The following is a 21,068-nucleotide window of genomic DNA, read 5'->3' as shown; positions in this document are numbered from 1 at the left end:
CAAACCTTCATTAGACTCCAGAGTTTCAAAATATTAATAGTTACACAAAACAGATTCTGCCAGTGTATTTGTTGTCTATCAGGGAGGATTCTTGGTGCTCCTTACTCTGCCATCTTCCCAGAATCTCTGGGACAAATTAGTTTTAGTTAAGGGGTTATTCTGAAAGCTTTATCGAAGTCAGTTTAAGTTACAGTAACCAAAAAAAGAAAAGCAATCTTACATTTGTATAGTCCTCATAGTACTTTATATATTATCATGTCTCCCCGTCCTTTCTTCTCTCCTACATTCCATCCCTCTTCCCTTCTGTCCTTCTTTCAAAACCAGTTTAGGAGACAGATTTTCCTGTCTAATTCATGTGAATTAGTCATTTAATTCCTCTGATTTTGTCTCCTTTTTAACTGTTGGCCATTTTCCTGTCAATTCTTTCCTGAGAAGGAAGAAATAGGGGATGGATTAACTGCTGAATGGACTTAGGTATTATCATTGGATTCATATTTCCTGTGTTCTCTCCAGTCTTCTTCCTTTTGGGGATCCCAGACAATTGAGATAACTGAGTGAAGTCTGTTTTTGCGACCTCTAGGAAACAGGAGAAAGGAAGAAATATGGAAGAGGGAAGATACAATGAAGCCAATGTAGACATTGTTAAGAAATTTATTTGCAATTCTTATTTTTTGTGTTTTTTGTTTGTTTTTTAAATAACATCATTCCTTAGATAAAAATGCAATCTTACAGGAATATACAATAGTGTCTCACACAGAGATGACCCTGAAGCTCTCCTTGAAGGGTTGCCCCTTCTAGATTCCCTGGCCTTTCTCAAGGGTGAGAAGGCCATCAGGCGAGGCCTCTGACAATGGGATTATTTGAGGATTACAAACTGTACAATGATATTTACAACAGTAAGACTGTGAAGTCGTGGAGCCTGGAGGGGAGGATGTGGGGGTGTGTAGGGGTGTGGGGAATGGTGACAATGGAGGCAGTGCCCATCTTTCTGTGCCTCTCTGATAACAGACATGATACAGATTGGTTTGGCGGATGAAGGTGGGTTTGAGCAGGAGGACACAAGGAGAGGGGAGCTTTATCTGGAGCCTTTCACGGGAGGAAACTTCTGCATGGTAGCTCTGGTGGATTAAAATAAAACAGCAATATTATGAGAGTAATAGACCTTTCAGTGTTTCACCAATGGGGAATCTGTCACCCTATTTCTTAATGAACGTGTGTGTTTTGCCATGGGTTATTCTCATCCACTACCATCACAGACTTGTCCAGACATGCTCATCTCTGTTTCCCATGGCCTCATTGCAAGGCCTCATTCCCACCAGGCTCTGGGAGAACAGGACATGGAAATGGGGTGGTATATAATCTGGCAGGGATTCAAGAGATGGATTTCAGGTGTGGGGATGGGCTGCAGCTGGATGCATAGGTGGCCTGAGCAGGAAAAGAGAAGGTGCACACAGCTTTGGAATGCTAGAGACACCTCCTGAAGGAGATCTTTTTGCACAGGACTGTTTGTTTACAAATTGTCTTCCCTTGATGTGCAAGTTCTTTCCTTTCCCCCTTTAAAACATTGGTATAGTTTCTGCATGTTGGGAAGTCTTGGGGTTGGGTGCTATGTACAGGACCCAGTGACCCACTCTCTTTTGCTTCTTTTCACTCTATAGGAGAGCCTTCTCTTTTCTCCTGGCCAATGGCCAGGAGAGGTTTCCTCAAGGAGGTCCCTGAATCCTGCAGCCTCAGGTTCCTTGGCAAGGGAGTCACTGCTTGGCCTGGTGTCTGCTCACCTCTTTTTCCTTATTCCCTTGGTAATAAACTTGAGATCTCTAAGAATTCCATAACGGGAATTCTCCAGACCCAAACAGTGAATAAGAATCATTCTGTCCATTTCTGCATTTCCTCACATAGAAATGACCCTGTCTTAAAACCTACAAGCTCTTCCACCCAGAGCTTCTTTTTGATAATGACCTTGGTTTGAGGTGCATGAGTGAATTTTAGAAATGAATGTACAATGTATGTCTGATTCACGCCAGGGGAAGTGGCACGGTGCCCTTTCTGGGATCCCTACAAAGTCAAATTCCTTAGATTCTGAGAATTGGGGTGCATAGGATGCCCTGAAAAGGTGGGGGTGTCCCTGTGTAGCAGCCAGTAACGGATCTGAAGGGAGAGGACTTGGCTCTGGTGACGTAACATTTCAAACCTCTGTGTAATTACCTAGTCTTCATCTTTTCTTCCTCATTATTAGTAGAGACGTGGGAGAATTTTCATGAAAAATGCTAACTCTGACTCCTCTTGGTGCTCCATAGATGTGTTACCCTTCATCCACTCAGCTGGAAGATCTAGAGTGCTTTCAGGGGTGCCTGGAACGCTTCTCTAACACCCCACGAAGACCACGGATCTTTGCCACTTCAGGTGCTTTGGCTCAAACCTCTTAAAGTCATCCCAGGTAAAAGTGTTGATTGTAGTATTCTCTCAATGTACATAAATAGAATGTATCTCATAATAATAGGAGGTTTTGATGGTACTACTTCCACCCGAGGGAGCCACTCTGCTGCACCCTCCTTGTCTGTGTATACAGTGCTCACCCTTGCAGGAGCAGGAAAGTCCCTTATCTAGAGCTCAACCCCAGCCCTTGTGCCTTAAAGGTGTGTGTCCAAGGGAGGTGGTTCAAGCATCCCTCACAGTAATGTAGAGATGTGGCAGAAACTCATTCACCTGTTATACTGGTATCTGGCTCCACAAAGAAGCGTTTCATCGCTTTGATGTAAAAATGAATTGATGAATGAAGTTAAGCCCAGAAGTGGCTTCACAAAGAGGTTGTGTAAGCATCTGCCCATGGGACTCCTTTCCATGCACCGTCTTTCTCACTAGGTGTTGGGAAAGACAGAGAGCTGGGGCCGGGGAGGGCAGTGGGAAGAGGGAGCTCTGCTTAGGGACAGGGAAAGGTGCCCCATTCCTGACAGTTGTAGGGCTCTTCTTTGCCTCCTGTCTTCCCCCTCAACCTCCTCAAATCGTAGCCGCTGGAGGACCTGGACTCTGGCAGCTGAGGGCCTCCCTGTGAGTGAGGTTCAGGCTTCCCCGCCTGCCTTTGCACAGGAGCCTGTCTCAGGTGGCACCTGGACCGCATGAGGGCAGGGACATCAGCAGAGGGGGGACAGGGCGGCAGACACCCTCACACCCCGCCAGGTAGGCTCACGTGGCTGGGACAACACCCCCAGATGGAACGTGTGCTCTTCTCACCTTCCCAAATCCTTGAGATGTCAGCGGCTCCACCACATGGATCACTGGGTGGGTGAGCCGAACACGTCCTTCCATGAACTGGGAAGAGACCCAGAGGGAGTCAAACTATGCCCTTTTCTTGCCTCCATTCTCCTCCCAGTCCTCCCTGTGCTGACATCTGCCCCAGAGGCAGGTCTTCGTTAAAACATGGAATTGGCCCGGACTGCGTCAGCAAGTATTTGCCCCCCCTGGGGTTTGAAGAGGTCTTCTGGGAGGCAGCAGCTCCTTTTGTGGCCTCTTTGCTGAATTGTTTCTAAATCCTCAACAATGATATTTCAATTATTCTAGGCCTCTAGGGACGGAGATGCCATCCTCCTCCTTTGCCACCTTTCCCACGATGAGGCTAAAAACCCTGATGACCAGGGTTCCACTCTATCCCTGACCTACATTCTTGTTCTACTTCTTTGCCTTTAGGAGTGGTGGCTGTGTATCTTCAGGACTCCATAAAGTAGCCACCATCCTTTGGGTGACTTCCAAAGTCCTCATTTTCAAGGTATCCCTATTTCTCAGGAGATGAACTTGGGCATGGAAAGGGCTGCGTTTCCTGAGGTTGCCCCCCGTGTCTTCAGCTACACAGTCAGGAGACATGCCGGGTGGAGAAAAGCTGGCAGAAAAAAACAGGCAGCTTCACTCCAGACAAGCACCTGGAATTTGGAACTGGGAAACAGAATGAGAGACATTGCCTTGCTCTTTTGAGTGGATTTCCCAGAGTGAGATCTACTGAATTAAGAAGAAGGAAAGGGGTTATAATAATACCTTCTGAATCAAAGCTGGGAAAAATTCTTCAAGGTCTGGAAATGAAAGAGGCAGGGCTGGTCAGAGGACAAAGAATTAAGCTGACCAAACTGCAGACCTTAAACTGTTTCTTCAAGTCCCTTGGGCCCTTAGCCCCTGGCTGTTTTCTCCTGCCACTTGGGGGCTGTCAGGAGGGGTATGGAAGATGTGACAATAATGTTTTACAAGGTCATGGGGAAAATTCCATTTTAGGTGGAGAGCAGACATCACTCGGAAAATTGTGGATGCGGTTCATTGGTGTCACTACTTGTGCCAGTCTGTTCTGATGACAGGCATCGTACACCAGTCTTATTCTAGATCGGAAGATCAGTCTAGGACAGTCCTCCTGCCCTAGACAGAGAACGCCCGTGTGTACCTCCGGGTAGAAATCTTGGGAACTTTACAAAGGATGATACTTAAATTCAATTTCTAGAGGACCTTGATGGCACTGAAAAGGAATCAAGAAAGTCTGGATGACTTGGGTGTGGATACCCATAAAGAAACTCTGTTTCTAGACTGTTAACCTGGGAGTATCAAGTACATTTCTCCACTTTTTCATGAATCAGTCCAGCATGCTGTCATAGAGGAATGTTCTAGCTTACTTATATATGTGCCAAGAGGGGCTGAGGGAACACTAGGACTGAAAGAGATTCAATAGGTCAATTCTGGGGGAATGTTGGGTCCAGTTTTCCCCAAAGCAGTCCCTTTTCAGCCATCACTGTTGACATACATTTGAAGGACACAGCACCAAAAGAGTGATGTTCTAGGGAGATACGTGAGCATCAGAGATGTCCCCATAAAATCCGTTCCCACCCCTACTGTGATCTCCGGATGCCTCTTCCCCTGTCCTGGCCTCCTCCTCAGCAGCCCAAACATTAGGGCAAGCCTGAAGGAAAGGCTGCTCCAGAGTGAGGAGGGGATGGAGAAAGGAGCACGCAGAGTTGACTTTCAGATGGATCAGGGTTTCACCCGTTCCTTTCTGGAGCCCCTGCTCTCCTCGCTGGGTAGAGCGGAATCCTGAAGTGAGGATGCCCCTCCCTCCAAGTAGCCTGACTTTAATTTTATCCTCCCGGTTGGTGTACACTTTCCTAAGGAAGCCAACGAGAAAAGTCTGTGTGGTGGGAGTGACGGCAAAGCCAGCCACCTCTTCCGTGGGGGATGCGGATGCCAGCCCGGTGACTGAGGGCTGGTCAGAACGCCTCCCTACGCCTAACAGTGAAGGGCTGTTCTTGGAGAAGTACCAAATCAGATGACCAGAGCAGAGTGGACAGTGAAGCCTGGAATAAAATAGGTCCTGGTCTATCACAGCAAGAGGCGGTACAAACATACCCAGCAAACGATTTTGGAAAAATTGAGGGAAACGGAAGCGAACACAAGATATGCAAAACAGTAATGTCCAAACCTGTTTGTGGAGAGCAGAATAATGACTACACTGGTGATACCTTTGCTCATTGTGCAAATTAAAGAAAACTTGTTCCCTTTCCCCCAACCACATATAGAAAAGCACTTAAGAGTTCAAAGGTAAAGCTTGTCACACTCCAAATACAAAATGATTTACTTTACATGCAGCAAAATATACAAGAAGTGAATCCGAAAACCAACTTAATTCAATTCATTATATTCGCTTGGCACAATTGCAATTCAGTTTTAAAAAAATATTTGAAAAATACTGAAACTGACCTGAATTCAAGTATAACGGTTTCTTCAACAGAAACATTATCAATGCAATAAAACATTACACGGAATATAGTGAAGCAAAATGCCTTCTTGTGTTTTTCCCTTAAATTTCTGTGTCTTTTTTTTTTAAATACAGTTTTAATGCCAACACAACTCACAATTGTATTTTTAAATGAATATTATTGCATTGTTTTTGCATATCTTGTGGGACAGAAAATGCAGAGTTACTGATTCCCATTTCAGAAGCAGAGACAGTGGTTTGTTTTTGCTTTCAAATGGCCCCAGATTCAGATCTTCCCACAGCTAAACCAGAAAGGGGGGACTGCGTAGTCACTGGTGTGCACGGGCACATGGTGTGGGTGCATATACATAGGCAGGACATATGCACACAGACAACCCACCACACACACACGCGTCGCACACACTCGGAGACTCTCGCGCATGCTCCTCTCTCCCAAACCCACCTGTACACCCAGCATTAAAAGGAACCCAACTCTATCACCCACATGTGCAAGACCACATCAAGTGCATTGCAATTACCTTTCCATGAGAAAACCGAACCAAACCAGAACAAAAATAGGTTGCTACCTAAGGAAATGATAACAAATTATTGGGCATACACAATGGTTGGTAAAACTCTCCTGCAGCGGCTTCTATTGAACCTCCGTGGAAAAAGGAAACCACAACCGTTTAAATAATACAAGAAAACCAAACCCGATGTACATTGGCAAAAGTGAAAACAGAAAGGTGAGGGGGCTACAGGACTTTGTAAACACTCTTCTTCCTCCCCTCCCCCTGGGAAAACAAAATAAAAAATAAAAAAACCCAAAACCAAAAAGAAACTGCAACATGCTGTCAAGAAAAGTGTCAAACCACAAAACAAAAGAGCGCTCAGCGGAAGCTCAGCACCACCTGGTTGCGCGGAGCCGGCGGCCCCTTCCCGGCGGCGCAGCTCCTCCCTCGCGCTGCCTGCGGGCCGGCGGCTGGCCGGGAGGTCGGCGTGGCCCGTGCCGGTCGGGGGATCCCGTCGCAGGTGGGCAGGGGCGGGTCGGGGTGAGCGGCACCACGGCCGGCCCGACGCTCATCCCCAAAGCTCCGCGCCCCTGACGGCCTCCTTCTCCCTCTCCGGGCCGGGCTGGGGTCCTCCTGGAAGTCCTGCCCCGCTCCCTTCTCCAAATCCGCGGGACCCTGGCTCTAGGGAGACAGCGAGGCTCGTACAGAATATGTGCAAATGGTTTCTACAAGCAGAGTCGAAAGACACCCGTTTGCTGTAGGGTCCTTTGGGTGAGGGCGCGCGGGAAGCCGGGGTGCTCTCCCCGCAGAGGCGCGGCCGGGCCCGGGGCCTGCGGGCTGGGAGAGGGCAGGCGCCTTCCTCGCGCCCCGGGACCCTCGCCGCCTCCTCTCCCCGCCTCTGCAGACGCAGCCGGGCGCCTTCCTCCCGGAGGGCGGCTCGCGCACCCAGGCTCCGCGTCTTGTCCCAACAGAAATGAATGAAGACGCTGTTCCGGTTAACTCCAGGTCACGAGAACAGTGAGGCACTTCTGAAACGAACCCATTAGGAACATTGAAACAAATAAAAAAAGCCCGCATCTGGCAGCGCCCACTACAGGCTGCTGACGTAGACCCTGCTGTCCTGGAGCTCCTCCTCGCTCAGGCGCCCCCGCGCGCGCGCACAGCCCGCGTCCTCTTCGCCCCCGGCTCGGTCCTGCCCCGCGTCCCTGCAGTTCACAAAGGGTAAGAGGGCGCCATTGGGGCTCTGTGGGGCGCCCCCGCTGAGGATGTTGTCGGCCGCGCTCTCCATCTCCTCTATGGTCATGTCGCAGGCGTCCGCCAGCTCCTGGGTGGTGACCTCGATGAACTTGGGATCTTGAGCGAACTGCCCCAGTCCTTCAGAAATCAAGACCTGAAGGAGCGGGGTGGGAGCCATGAAGAACCAAAGGAACATTATTCCTGGAGCCCAGCTCTTCTCTTGAGGGCTAGCGCCAGGGGTATCTGGTGGGTCACTCGGGGAAGTGTGGACCTGTGTGTGTTGGGAGGGGCACCCACAGGGAACAAGTAGAGATGGAGCATCGGCCAAAAGAATTAGGGATGTGCAGGCCAGAGAAGTTTTGGCTGGGGTGGTCAAACACTGTCATCAAATACATAAAGACTTGCTAATGGCCCAGCACCGTGCCTCACACCTGTCACCCAGCACTTTGGGAAGCCCAGGCAGAAGGACTGCTTGAGCCCAAGAGTTCGAGACCAGGCCCAGGCAACACGGGGAAACTTCGTCTCTACAAAAAATTTTATAACAATTAGCTGATCGTGGTGATGCACACCTGTGATCTTAGCAAGGCCAGAGGCTGAGGTGGGAGGATCATTTGACCCCAGCAGCCCCAGGCTGCAGGGAGCTGTGACTGCACCACCTCACTCCAGCCTGGGTGACAGAGTGACAAGCTGCAGGGAGCTGTGACTGCACCACCTCACTCCAGCCTGGGTGACAGAGTGACAAGCTGCAGGGAGCTGTGACTGCACCACCTCACTCCAGCCTGGGTGACAGAGAGACAAGCTGCAGGGAGCTGTGACTGCACCACTACACTCCAGCCTGGGTGACACAGCGAGACCCTGTCTCAAACACAACCAAAACAAAACCCATGGTAGGCTTGACTCTCAGAGGGACCAGGGAGGCCGCCCTGTGGCTACCTCAGGAGATCCCAGCCTGCCTCTCTCCCTTCTGACACCCACCGGACCTTTATACTATTCTTTCAGAGAAACCGTTCTCCCTGGTGAAACTGCTGAGACAGGCCCGCTGCCCATTGCCTGCCACCGCCTTTCTAGGGGTGAGGTATGTGTGCAAACACGGCGCATGCTCCTGCCTTGCTTCTGCTGGGAAGGGCCAGCCGGTGACCCTCAAGCTTCTCTGTCCTCCCCACCGGCTGCTTAGTGCCTGGCTATGGGAAAATCGGCTCCTGAGCCAGGGGGTGGGGGGAAGCTGAGTGCAGCCTGGCACTCTCTCCTCCCAGGCATCTGTCTGTCTTGCTCCTTGCCCACGCCACTTATTCTCTCCTTGCCCTGCTTAGTTTTTCTTTGGCACTCCTGACCTTCCTGATGTGTTATGTATATGTGTGTTTATCATCTGTCTCTCCTCACCATGATGTGAGCTCATGAGGGCAGAAGCTCTGTTTCTCAGCTGTGTCCTTGTACCTAGCACAGCGCCTGCACATGGTAGGCCCTCACGGGAGGTCTGTGAAATGAATGCAGGATGACCAAGGCCATAGGAATATCAGACTTTGAGAGGTAAACCTTGGAAGCCACCTGGTTTAACTCCCCACCTCCTGCACGACAGCCTGATGTCCAGGTGAGCAGAGTCTCTGCTTGGTTATATCTGATGATGGGGGGCTCACTACTTTTCAGGCAAGCCCCTCTCATTTTGGAAGAGCTGTTGGGAAGGTCTTCCTCATGTGAGCTGAAATCTGCCTGCTGGTGGGCTGAGCCAACTGCTCCAGCCTGCCACCCCTTCCCCATTCCACCCGTTTTGAGGTGTAAGAGGTGGATTGCACCCTCCATGGTCACCTCCTCTCCAGGGCTTCTTCCCTAACTCCCTGAACCGGTTCTTCTAGGACAGGGTTTCTAGGAACCTTGCCATCCTGGTCCTCCTCTTTTGGGTTTGTTCCAGTGTGTCAAAGGTCCCTCATAATGTGGTGCCAGGATGGCACTAGACGCTCTGACCAGGCAGAGCACCGTGGCACTGAAAGCTCTCTCGTTCTAGACTGGTGGCTCTCAACCTGGCTGTACGTTCAAATCACTGAAGAGCTTTAACAATCATCAGTTAATCTGTCCTGGGTTTCCAAAGCGCCCCAGGTGATTCTCACGGGCAGTCAGGCCTGAGCACCTCGGATCTTGCCTGTCTGTGTATAAAGGCAGCCAGGCTCACATTTGCATGTTGAGCAGCTGCAGCACAGATGCCTCTGGCCGGGATAAGTTGCTCAGTCCTTTCTGTTGCCCTCTGCAGTGGGCCTCGCCTCAAGAAAGCCCATAGCGTCTTGTGCAGTCATGGCTTTCCGCATCCCAGCCCTCGTGCAGCCCTGAGAGGGAGGGTCTGTCCGGCTCAGATACTGACTGCAATGAATTTGGCAAGAGCCAGGTGCCACCTTCTCAGCTCCGCATGCCAAGCCCCCTTGCTGCCTGTGGCCTCTCCCCCAGCCCGTCTGTGAGTCACCTACCGCTTCCACCAGGCTGCTGGCACTGCCGTGGAACTGCCTCCCCGGGGCCCCAGCCTGGCTGGGCACCATGAGGGAGACGGGCCGGGCTCTCCGGGTGGCGCTGCTGTCCCCGCCACCGGGGGTGGTCTCAGCCCAGGAGCCGCAGTGGATGGACGGGAAGCTGCTGTTGAGTTTCTCACTGGACTCGGCGCCCTCCAGCCGCAGGGTGGGGATGGGCTGTGGCGGCCAGCCTCGGCTGCCAGGTGTGGCCGGGGGGGTGGCAAAAGGCCTGGGGAATGAGGCAGGGGAATGGCTTCTCTGGAGGAGGGGGCTCAGGCCTGCCACTGCCAGTGCCTGCGGACACACAAGGAGTTCGAGTTAATAGGAGTGGCCGACCCCAAGCAAGGCAGGGCCCTGCTTCTGAGCAACCACTGCTTTGCAGCTGCCGCGTCCAGCTAGTTCTACCTGCCTGGCATTGACATGCCATTGTTTTCCCCTCTCGGTCCCTTCTCAACCTGGCATGACTTTCAACCATCTCAAAATACATCTTAGGATCATCTGGGTCTGAAGTGATCTCCTTCTCCTATAACTTCTGAAAGCCGGGATTGGGTGGAGTTGTGGTAACCTGCTTTTAGCCCTGGCCTGGTCACCTGTCCGCTGTGCATTCTCTTGCTCTTGGTTTTGTCCTCAATAGAATGGAGAGCAGGGTGAGGCCCGCATGTCTGTAAAGCCAGAGAACAAATGCTCTCTATCCATCCCCGCTGTGGGGCGGGTGTGAGGTTCAAGTGCAATGAGGTCTGCGAAGAAGCACTGTGCACCTCACAGAGAGTTGGGAAAACCAGTATTTGTGGTTTTAGTTCTTACGGTTAATGGGGCCATTCATAACGCCCTGCCAGTCTCCAGCTCAGGTTGTCTTTGAACCGTTGTTAAATCTGGTGCTGTATTGTGGTTAAAAGATTCATGGCCGGGCGTGGTGGCTCATGCCTGTAATCCCAGGACTTTGGGAGGTCAAGGTGGGCGGATCACCTAAGGTCGGGAGTTCGAGACCAGCCTGACCAACATGGAGTAACCCTGTCTCTACTAAAAATACAAAATTAGCCAGGCATGGTGGCGTGTGCCTGTAATCCCAGCCACTTGGGAGGCTGAGGCAGGGGAATGGCTTGGACCTGGGAGGTGGAGGTTGCAGTGAGCCGAGATCGTGCCATTGCATTCCAGCCTGGGCAACAAGAGTGAAACTCTGTCTCAAAAAAAAAAAACAAAAAAACAAAAAACCAAACAAACAAAAACTGATTCACATGGTGCACCCTCTGTCCCTGAATGTTCTTGAGCATCCTGAGGGTCGGGACCAGGCCTGCCTGGCTGTTGCCATGATGACCTGCCCGGGCAGAGGGTCTGCAGGGTGAGCTGCTCCGATGGGATGTGCTCCCGGGAGAAAGCGACACCGTGGTGGGGAAAGCCCACCTGTAGGGTCACAGAGTACAGGAGGAGAAAGAGACGAAGAAGAGAGTTTCGTGCACAGATAAGTGAAATCGACTTCTAGAAATCTTTTAAGATAGCACACACAGTGTCCCCACATCCTTCCACCTCCTGCCCCGGCCCATGGTGTTCCTCAGTCTGGGGCTCCTCGGTGCCTGGGAATCTGAGAAAAGTGTAAGGCCATATTCATTATTTCAGAAAGCCCAGTGGAAGTCAGCGCCACACAGGCTAAGAAAACCTGTTTATTTCTTGGAGCTGAAGTACTATCAACTCAGCCAGGCCACACTGGCCAGCTCATGCTGATGATGAGTTTTGATTGGCAGTTGAATACCTCTGGGTACAAAGCATAAGTCCATTTAAAACACAGGTCCATGCTATAAGAGAGCATATCTTTAAAAAGGTCAGAATGTTGGGAAACCCAGGTTTAGGCCTCAGTTTGCCTGGGATAACAGACTGGCCTCATATGACACTGAAGCTCAGAGATACTACAGTAAGTTTGGTCCTGGCATCTTGGATTTCACTGTCTCAGCTGGAGTCAGCCGTGCCAAGAGACATTTCCTTATGAAATCTCCCTGGACCTGCTTTCCGTGGATGTCATTCCCTACTCATGGCCATGCTGCTGGTGGGTTCTTTAATCACTTCTCTATGTCACTGGATGGACTTTTGTGCAGCACCATTTCCAGGTATGTTCAAACTCTAGGTACAAGTGCATCTTCCTGAGTGCTCTGCAGCATAGGCCAGTGTCAGGGGAGTCAGTGGCATCAGTGGCAGCCTAAGAAGAAAGCTCAGGTGGAACCCACAGCTCTGGGTCCTCAGGATCACACAAAGAGCTCCTGAGACCAGCACTTCCTAGGCCCCCACCCACGATGCTGCAGACCTTGCTGCGGCTCTCACCTGCACGGGAGTGCAAAGCCTTACAGGGATGGCTGTTAGGGCAGGGGCAGGACGTGCCAGCCATCTGAGACAGACAAGACCCACTGAGGTCTTCAGGATTTGTCCATCACCCCTGGGACTATCTGGCCTGCTAGCAGGAGACAGTGGCCTGTCCAAAAGTGTGAGCTACCTGATGATGAACCAGATGCAAGGGCAGGACTGTCTTCTGAGAGATGTCTCCCCCTCGGTCCTTCTGTCGCTTCAGACATTCCAGGTGGAAGGAGGCCCTTCGACCTGCAAAGCCAGCCAGAGAGCCACGATCAGGGCAGGAAAACAGGACGCTGGCCTGTGACAGTTTACACCCTGGTGGGGTGCCAGGAGCAGTAACTATGGCCCGAGACACCCCTCCTCTCCCCTCCCCTGGTCTGAGACGTGTTCTGAAGCATCTTTCCAGGGCTCATCCCAGCACACCCTGCCTTTGGATTGTTGTCTCCTTGCTTTGGAAATCCCCCCACTGTGTGGGGCTGGTTTGAGGCAGGCCACAATGGTTTCTCAGTCATCCCTGAGTACCTGACCGGCGTTCTCTTGGGAGTTACCACCGGCCACATCTGGAGAGCGAGGGGTGCATTTACCTAGTGAGGCAGAGCGGAGGAAACCCCTCTTTGGGGATTGCCGGATGTCCCTCTTGTCCTCCTCTGGGAGCGTCAGTTGCCGATTTTCGTCATCCTGGTAGGACAGCCTGGAACAGAGAGCTCTTGGGGCTTGTTCCTGGAGGCTGAGAAGTGGCCACCCACAGGGACAGCTGCACCCCCGGAAAGCACTTTGATCCTTAGTGAAGGGACGCCCGCTTTGTGCTTACAGACAGGTTTGGGGAATTGCCACCCCAAGAAGTTCTGGCCTGCCCCTGGCGTCTTCCAGGCCTGCTCAGTGGGAGTTGCCAGCTCCTCACCCACAGCCTGTCTCATGAGCCTGCAGTTCTGACTTGGGGCAGTGAAGGCACTCTGGGGTCAAAGGTGTTGAGAAAGCAGAAAGAATCCTAGGCCCATGAAGTTCTTTTGGGGAATGTCCTTGGCTCCCGTGTTTGCAAGAGCTGATGCTGTTTTCCCCAGTGACTCTTAACTTTAGCCCAAACTTATCCCTACCCCCCGATTTCTCCCTGCCCTGCCACCCCCTCTTCAGCAAGAGCACATAAGCAGCTGCCTACAACCACTCTACAGTCACTCAGCAGGTGAAGAGCAGGGCTGTGAGGGTCCTCAGGGGGCATCTAGTCTATGGCTTCCAGGCCTTTGATGGAGACTCAATGAGAAGTAGATTCGACACCTTCCCATCATGCTGATGGAATGAAACCTCATAGCCTTTGGTTACCCTCGGTGCACACATTGCACCCTGGTGAGTCCTAGTCCACTTTAGTCTGTTCTATTTTTATTGAAATCTTGATTCACAATCCCTGCTGGGTCAGCCTGGAGTCCAAGAAGCACCGTTGCATTCCAACCTCATTCCCAGATGAGACCACTGACTCGCTGGTCCCTGGTGCCACCCCACACCTCTGAGGGTCACTCCATGCCTGCTCGTGGCAAAGCACAGAGACTTGGATAATTTATAGACGTGCAGGAATGCTGGTTGAGTGTAGACTGCAGTATTTATGCCTTCTAGCCTTGCTCTTATTCCCAGCTAGGTAAGGCCTCCCTATTATATTTTGTTCTTACGCAAATCACCCCCACTCTTGCAGACCCAGCTTCCGTTTCACCTTGTGCATGGTACCAGTTAAGGTCACCCTGCCCTCAACTTTCGCTGAACGCCTGTACCCCTGGGGGTTGTACCACTCTGGGGGTAGTGAGCAACTCTCCATGTTATCTTCCTCTCCTGAGACCCTCTTAGATTCCTAGTTTGTGGAATTTCCTTGAGGATGAAGACCGGATTCTTAAGGACCTAGCAGAGTGCCTGGTGCACCAAGCACTCTAGAATAACCAAAAAAGGTTAAAATACATGCTCTTCCTGATTTCTAGGGTAGGCAGTCAGGCGTGCGTTTGTATTCTCTAAAAATCAACTTACAGAATATTATCTCCTAACGGACTTCAGGTGTTTCTCCTGGTCTTACATTGTCTGTGTTTTGCTGAGTCAGAAAAGGAGAAGGCCGGTCACCCCCACCCCCCCCACTTTGCTGATGGGGACACGAAGGCACAGGGTGGCTCAGGAATTTGTCAGGAGTCGCTGGTTGGGACTCTTTCCATGCTTTTCCTTACTCACTGGATTCCTCTTTCTATGCTGGGGAAAAGGAGGCGCTTCTGCTACTCTCCCATCCAGTTCCTGAGCAGAAAGCACCGGACCCCAGGAAGCTGCATGCTGTGCTGGCCTGGCTGCCGCTCTCCCCACACCCCCACAGTGGGGAGCCTGGTGCCCCCTCCCACCACCTCCAGCCACACCTTTCCTGTCTTCAAAAGCCTGCAAGGCTACTCCTTCCTCACTCTAAAGTCCTCTCAGGAACTGAACGGACTGACATGTTGGGACGGGTCAGTGAGTGCTTCGTTCCCGCCCTGGGCCCCCGTGAAGCTCCTCCCTGTCTGCATGAGCAGCTCTGGGATTCCCCGGTGGGGCTGAGGACACACCCTGCATGGTGCCTGGCCACGCTTAACAGTGCTGCTCTTCCAGAGTGGGACAGTGGCTCCCAGCAGGCGGCACAGCCCCCCAGCATGCCAGGTTCTTGACATGCCTGCCCTCCAGCTCAGAAAATAATAGAGAAGTGGGAGTTTCTCTAAACCCCTGGACAAGTGTCCATCCCAGGAGCAGGCACACCTGCCGCTGGCCTGCCCATCCCTCCAGAGGGCCCATTTTCAAGTGTCTGCGTGCAAGCCCATGGGACCCAGGCATTTCCCCCTGGGGAAAACCCCATGCCTCAGTTTCTCTTTCTACAAAATTGAAACGACATATGCCCTGCCTGCCTCAGAGGCCTGTTGTGAGTCACAAATAAAGTATGGGGCTTTGAGGGTGAAAAAAGCCAGAAAAGCTTCTGAAACAATGTGTCTCAAACTTCTGTGGATGTCACCCACAGTCCTAAGACATTTCACAAGGCGACCCCCAGATACACATCTGTGGGCCATTAAGCCAGTGTTTCACAGCACGTGCTTACCTTTGTGACATTTGGCGCATTCTGATAGTTTCTATTGTGCTGTGCTGCGCCTGCTTTTAAGGGCTAGTCATTAGTGACCAAATGAATGTCATAACCTTCTAAAGAATCTAGATCTGCAGCTAAAATCCTCCAAGAATTCCAGCAAGGAGAAGAAATCTCAGGCCTGGCTTTGCCACCAGTGCCCTCTTCTGGGCAGCTTTATTATAAGCCGTGTCTTGAAACACTTGTGTGATTGTCAATAGATGTATGTGTGCACTGAGTCTCACCAGAAAATGTATTTATGACTGTGTCATACTGCCTAAAATGTTTATAAAACAATGTTCAGACATTTTCCTGGCGAGGAAAGACCAAGCTAAAAAGGGCATCGTGTGTGTGTGTGTGTGTGTGTGTGTGTGTGTGTGTGTGTGTGTGTGTGTGTGATGGGGGCTCCCATTTCACTGAGGAGATGAGAGATAAGGTGCAGATGTTTTTTCCATGATCTCCTCTCCTCCTGCAATCAGCCCCAGAGAAGGGATCTCAGGCACCTTCCCCTGCCTCCCCAGATTTGTTCCCACACTTGGGTCAGCCTCGGCAGAGGGCAGCAGAGCTCACATGTCTGTGGAGAGCAGGCTGGGCTCACTGCAGGCCTCCGCGTCATGGTTCATCTTCACTTCATAGGACTCATCCTGAGACGTCTCCTCCGGACCCACCATGGCTGTCTGGCTCTCCCCGGAGTGGCACCTACAATATCCAAGATGAAGAAAAACATCAGGAACTGCTAACCACCTCCCCTTCCTTCAGCAAGTAAAGCAGCACACACGCACACACATGCATGCACGCACACGTGCACAAACACAAGCACACACAGGTGAACGGGCATACAGTTGCTGGTGCTTTGTTCTCCGGTGATTGCTGATGGATCTGTGGAAGTGTTAAGATTAGAGTGAGGGTCCCGTTTTGGGAGAAGGATGTCTGCTGTGGATCCAGGGAGATCTGAGTCCTGACCCCAATTCACTTACCCTCTGGTCCAAGTCACTTGGTCCACCTCATGCCTCAGTTTCCCTTTCTATGAAATTGGAATGACATATGCCCTGCCTGACTTAGAGGCTGCCTCCCACTCACCCCCAGCTATGACACCTGCGTCTTTGGCATTTGGCATAGCTGAGAAGTCCCTGGCATCCTATTTTGATGGTGCCCTTGATTCTGACACTGGCACCCTGGGGTAAAGACTCAGAGAGGAAGCCTTACCTAGAGGGGTTTGCTCTCCTGAGCAGAGGGCAGTGAGCCTGAGTCCCTGCTAAGCCTGAATCCCTCCTGAGCTCCAGATCCTCACACACCAGGGCGTGGCTTTCCCTGCTGGGACAGGGTCTTCTGCTCACTGGGTCATGTCTTCTTTAGCTCTGGACCAAAGCCTCTCTTCCTGTCTGAGCTCAGCTCAGTGCCTCCCTCTGTCTTGCTTTCTATAGACCTTGCATCCTGGGCCCACTTTATCCTCAGACCCCCCTGAGGGCATCAGGGAAAGATCCTGGTCCATCGTCTCAGAGCCGAGTGCTAGATCAGTGCCCTGGCTCTGAACATCTCAGGCAGGGTGGAAGCAATTCTCTCTCAAGGAAGAGGAGGACTGCAGACCACCACCCGCCCCGCAGTGGAAGGAAAGATGAGAGGCGGGAGCTCCAGGAGGACTGGGAGGGGAGGGAGGTGGAGTGGGCTTTGGTGAGGCACGGGGGGAGGGGCTGGAGATGCAGGGCAGCAGCAGGCAGGCAACAGCACTTCTGGGGGCCACCGGGCACAGGACGTGCTGGCCCATCCTCAGCACAAGCAATGCTAGGGCCTGAGCTGCCCTTAGCCTTGAGCTGTGACACAGGGACGAGGGAGCTGGGACGTGGGCTATGCTCCTCTTCTTAACCAAGCTGAGGCTTGATGCCCTGTGTGGTGTTTGTACCCACTGCAGTGGGCAGAGGGAACCGACATTTCATGAGCACTGACTGTGTGCTGGGCACTGTGCCAGATGCTTTGCATGTGTTTTGCTATGTGGAGAGATGTATCTGTGGGACAAGGAAATCCCCTGGGGTCTCCTCCCCCAGCTCGCCTAAACATCCCTCTCCCCTTATGTCACAGAGAACAAAACTTCCATGAAAATGCCCTTAGAGGGGGGGATTTAATTCACCCTGAGATGCTAAAGATGGACATGGAGCCCTCTTTAAGCAGAGGCTTTAGGAGGCCAGAGGGGAGAAGGGGGTGTGGGGACCCAGGACTTGAGTCCTCAAAGGCTGTGGAAGGGGGATGAGGTTGCAGAGAAGGATGAGGCCCCCACGACAGGTGCAGGCCCCCAAGACTAGATGCCTAGATTAGATCCTCTCCTATGCAAAGCCAGCCCTTCAGGCCAGCACCTAAAATCCAGTGCCAAGCACACTGCCCTGTGCACAGAAGGCAGCAGTGCAGGCCTCATGAGTTGAAGGACACCCCCAGTGCTGCTTCTGGGGGGCAAAACCAGCCAACCTTGCAGAAAGGAAAGCAGACAGGGAGATGGTCCTTTAAACTGGCCTGTCGTCTGACACAATTAAGTTCCTGGGTCCCATGGGCTTGCACGCAGCCACTTGAAAATGGGCCCTCTGGAGGGATGGGCAGGCCAGCGGCAGGTGTGCCTGCTCCTGGGATGGACACTTGTCCAGGGGTTTAGAGAGAAGCTCCCACTTCTCTATTATTTTCTGAGCTGGAGGGCAGGCCTGTCAAGAACCTGGCATGCTGGGGGGCTGTGCCGCCTGCTGGGAGCCACTGTCCCACTCTGGAAGAGCAGCACTGTTAAGCGTGGCCAGGCACCATGCAGGGTGTGTCCTCTCTCAGTCCCACCGGGGAACCCCGGAGCTGCTCATGCAGACAGGGAGGAACGCCCTGGGGGCCCAGGGTGGGAGGGAAGTCCCACCATCCAGCATGTCATAGCAGTGCATCCTAGAGGCCAGGGGATCAGAGGACGAGGAGAAAAGAGTGAGTCAGGGTGAGAGGTGCAGTCAAGACCTCCAGGAATGATCCTGTGCTGGGCAGAATGGGCCAGTGCTACAGACGGCGCCTCCCACAGCGGGGTGCCCTCCCCGGGAGGCTGGCTAAGGGGCTCCAGGGAAGCAATGGAAATGCCATTCCCATCTCAGCTGGGAGAAAGGCCAGGTTTGGGCAGAGACTTGGTAAAGAGCAGACAGGATGGTTTCTGTTGTGCGGCCAGAACGCACACATCTGAGGATCACATTGGGCCACTCGGAGCACGGGAGAGGAGAGGGAGAAGCGGCGCCGCAGGACACTGCTGACTTGCCCTGAGCCTGCCATGTCTGATCGAGGGCAGGACTTGGGAGACAGCACAGTGCCTCCTGCTCTTGCTGGCGTCTGGGGCAGGGACCTCCTGGAAGCTTGAGGGGCAAGTGGCCGGCCGAGGCCTCCGTCTCCTCCACTGTCTCCTGAGGGTTGCAACACGTGGGCCCTGTATGCCGCCTGGGGTGGCCAGTCTCCTACTTACCTGTTGGAGCTGAGCTTCCACGCCACCTCCTGCACCCGGATGGCAGGGGACAAGGGGGGCCCATGGCCCTCCACAGTGCTGACCGTGCTGGGGTAGCCGGCGGGGCGAGGGAGGCGACCCAGGGCGGTGTTGTTGGCATTGTTGATGTTGGCGTTGGAGCCGGTGGACGAGTAGCTGCTGGGGGTGAAGGTGGAGTCCACCAGCTTCTCGTGGGATGGCGACTCAGTGTCGCCCTGGCTGCTGCCCGCCTTGTTGATGTGCAGTGGGCGCTGAGTGGTGAAGGTCTGGGGGAAGGCGCTCCGGCCGTCGCTTTGGTAGTAGCTGACGTGGTTGCCGAACAGGCCACCGGCCCTCTGTAGGCAAGAAGGAGGGGCGGGTGAAGGAGAAGCCCCTCAGCACCCACTCCTCCCAGAGAACAGAGTCCACAGCCAGGTCAGGGAAGTACAGGGCCTGGGAGGGCAGGTTGCCTTCTTTCGGGGAGGCCCAGCCCTGCTGGGAGCCAGGAGCACCTGAGGACCTTCTTCATGCCTAGTAGCTCCAGAGAAGGAGGGACTCAAGGCTCCAGGATCCCCTCTGTGGCTGCTGGGAGAACCCACCCACCAGTGGGGATGGGATTGAGCAAGGGGCTGTCGCTGGTACAAGCTGCCCTGGAGGTTTCCAGTGAAGCCCCTGGGCTGGGGTGAGTTTCCAGGGCACGTCCAGGATGGTGGTCCCTAAGAGCAGCCAGCACATCGTGAGGGCGGGGGCTGGGAGAGCAACCAGAAGATTCTAACCAGATTTAAAAAATGGAAATCCAATGTGGTCACAGAGCTAAAAGCTGTGTTGGCCAAACGGTTTTGAATATGAAGAATTTCCTGCATGATGGTCTTTTTTTTCCCCTCGGGGACTCGGAGAGATTTAAAACCTGAAGCCAATGTTTTTCCCCAGTATTCTTTTCCTTGTCCTGGGGAAGTGGGCAAGTAGCTATTTGCAAGGTTGGCCCAACCCTTGACATCAGAACATCCCTGGGCCTTGGTGACTGAGCCTTTGGTTTCTGGGGTCTTGTTGGGTTGTGTCACCACCATGCCATGTCTCTGAGGCCACTCAGTGATGAATGGCTCCCAGTGATGAGAATAAGGATGAGGAAGAGACGGAGCAAGGGCAGGATGGGCTCAGCTTGCCCCCTGTGTGTTCCACAGCCTGGGAACTGGGCCCGGGGCAGGGAGAGAGAGGTGTGAGCAGGGCCCTGCACAATTATGGCTGGTAGCTTCTCCCTTGCTATAGAAGGATTTGTAACCAAACACCAGCGGGGTGAGGCAGGCAACACAAGTGAGTGATAAATGCTCCTCATTCCAGAACAGCCTTTTAAATTTTCACTATCGCAACTGCTGGGCAGCTTCAGTCTCCAGGAAAGGAGAGGGAAAGGGGAGGACTGGAGGGGTCTTCGAGATCTGGAGAACAGACGCTATGCTCCATCTCAAAGGGCAACCGCCATCAGGCTCCAGCCCTCTGCTGCTCTGTGGGAATGCAAGCTCAAAATTGCCAGGTCTCCTGACTTTTCCAAGGAATGCCAGAAATCTTGATTTTGACCTGAATGTGCCAGATTTTCAAATATTAACAAACAAAACAAGCCTGCAGATTAGATGTGCCCCGGGGTGACCACTTTGTAACTTCTAATGTAGAAGTTTCTCCTAGGAAACATTTCACTTAGGGAGGCAGCTCCTTCCCACTTCGCTGAGAGCCAGTGACACTGGGAGCCACTATTTCCAGGGAGCCCTGCCATGGTATGGAGTCAGGCTTGGAAAAGGCAAAGGGGAGAGGAGACAGCTAATCAAGAAGAGCCTGGAATTGGCCCTCTCCTCTGGTGCAGCTCTTTCCCCTGGACGTTCCCCGCAAAACCCCAGCCCACCCTCTTGCTCCAAACTGAACTTTATAGAGGCCGAGAGTGCGCCATGGCACCACCCACCCTGAAGATGTCATCTTCAGAAGCAGTGGACACAGCCTCCTTCATGGCCTTGTCCAGCTCCTCCTCAGCGGTGAGATCTCCAGAGATGGCCCGTCGGATCTCAGGCCCGATGTCGTGCAGCGTGCGCAAGCCAGCCTGGAACCCAAGGGGAGGATGGTGAGGACCGTGCTCCCTTTCCTCCAAGCTCGCCAGCCAGCCATAGCCTCGGGTCAAGGCCTGTCCCTCCAGGGCCCTGGCATCCTCCACCCAGCCAGTCGACTC

At 52.9% G+C, this 21,068-nt stretch overlaps 1 protein-coding gene across 29 annotated transcripts in view; it reads right to left on the bottom strand.

The window, feature by feature from the left end:
* Positions 1–635: 635 nt before the first annotated feature.
* Positions 636–21,068, bottom strand: part of CACNA1C (calcium voltage-gated channel subunit alpha1 C) — a 650,562-nt gene continuing 630,129 nt past the window's right edge. For 28 of the 29 annotated variants that reach the window (XM_073020354.1, XM_073020353.1, XM_073020371.1 and 25 more), the window contains 7 exons: positions 20,808–20,942; positions 18,863–19,215; positions 15,970–16,098; positions 12,884–12,990; positions 12,442–12,545; positions 9,924–10,256; positions 636–7,624 (listed from right to left, as the gene is read on the bottom strand). In XM_073020354.1, the coding sequence (XP_072876455.1) occupies positions 7,325–7,624; positions 9,924–10,256; positions 12,442–12,545; positions 12,884–12,990; positions 15,970–16,098; positions 18,863–19,215; positions 20,808–20,942 (1,461 nt within the window). In that variant the 3' untranslated portion in view covers positions 636–7,324. Of the gene's footprint in view, positions 7,625–9,923; positions 10,257–12,441; positions 12,546–12,883; positions 12,991–15,969; positions 16,099–16,605; positions 16,711–18,862; positions 19,216–20,807; positions 20,943–21,068 lie in introns of all 29 variants that reach the window. The other variant, XM_073020379.1, reaches the window with a different exon arrangement.

Source organism: Chlorocebus sabaeus, chromosome 11 (genome assembly GCF_047675955.1).
Source record: "Chlorocebus sabaeus isolate Y175 chromosome 11, mChlSab1.0.hap1, whole genome shotgun sequence".
Taxonomy (NCBI): domain Eukaryota; kingdom Metazoa; phylum Chordata; class Mammalia; order Primates; family Cercopithecidae; genus Chlorocebus; species Chlorocebus sabaeus.
Note: the sequence above shows the minus strand (reverse complement) of the source record. Positions and strands in the feature narration are given on the sequence as shown.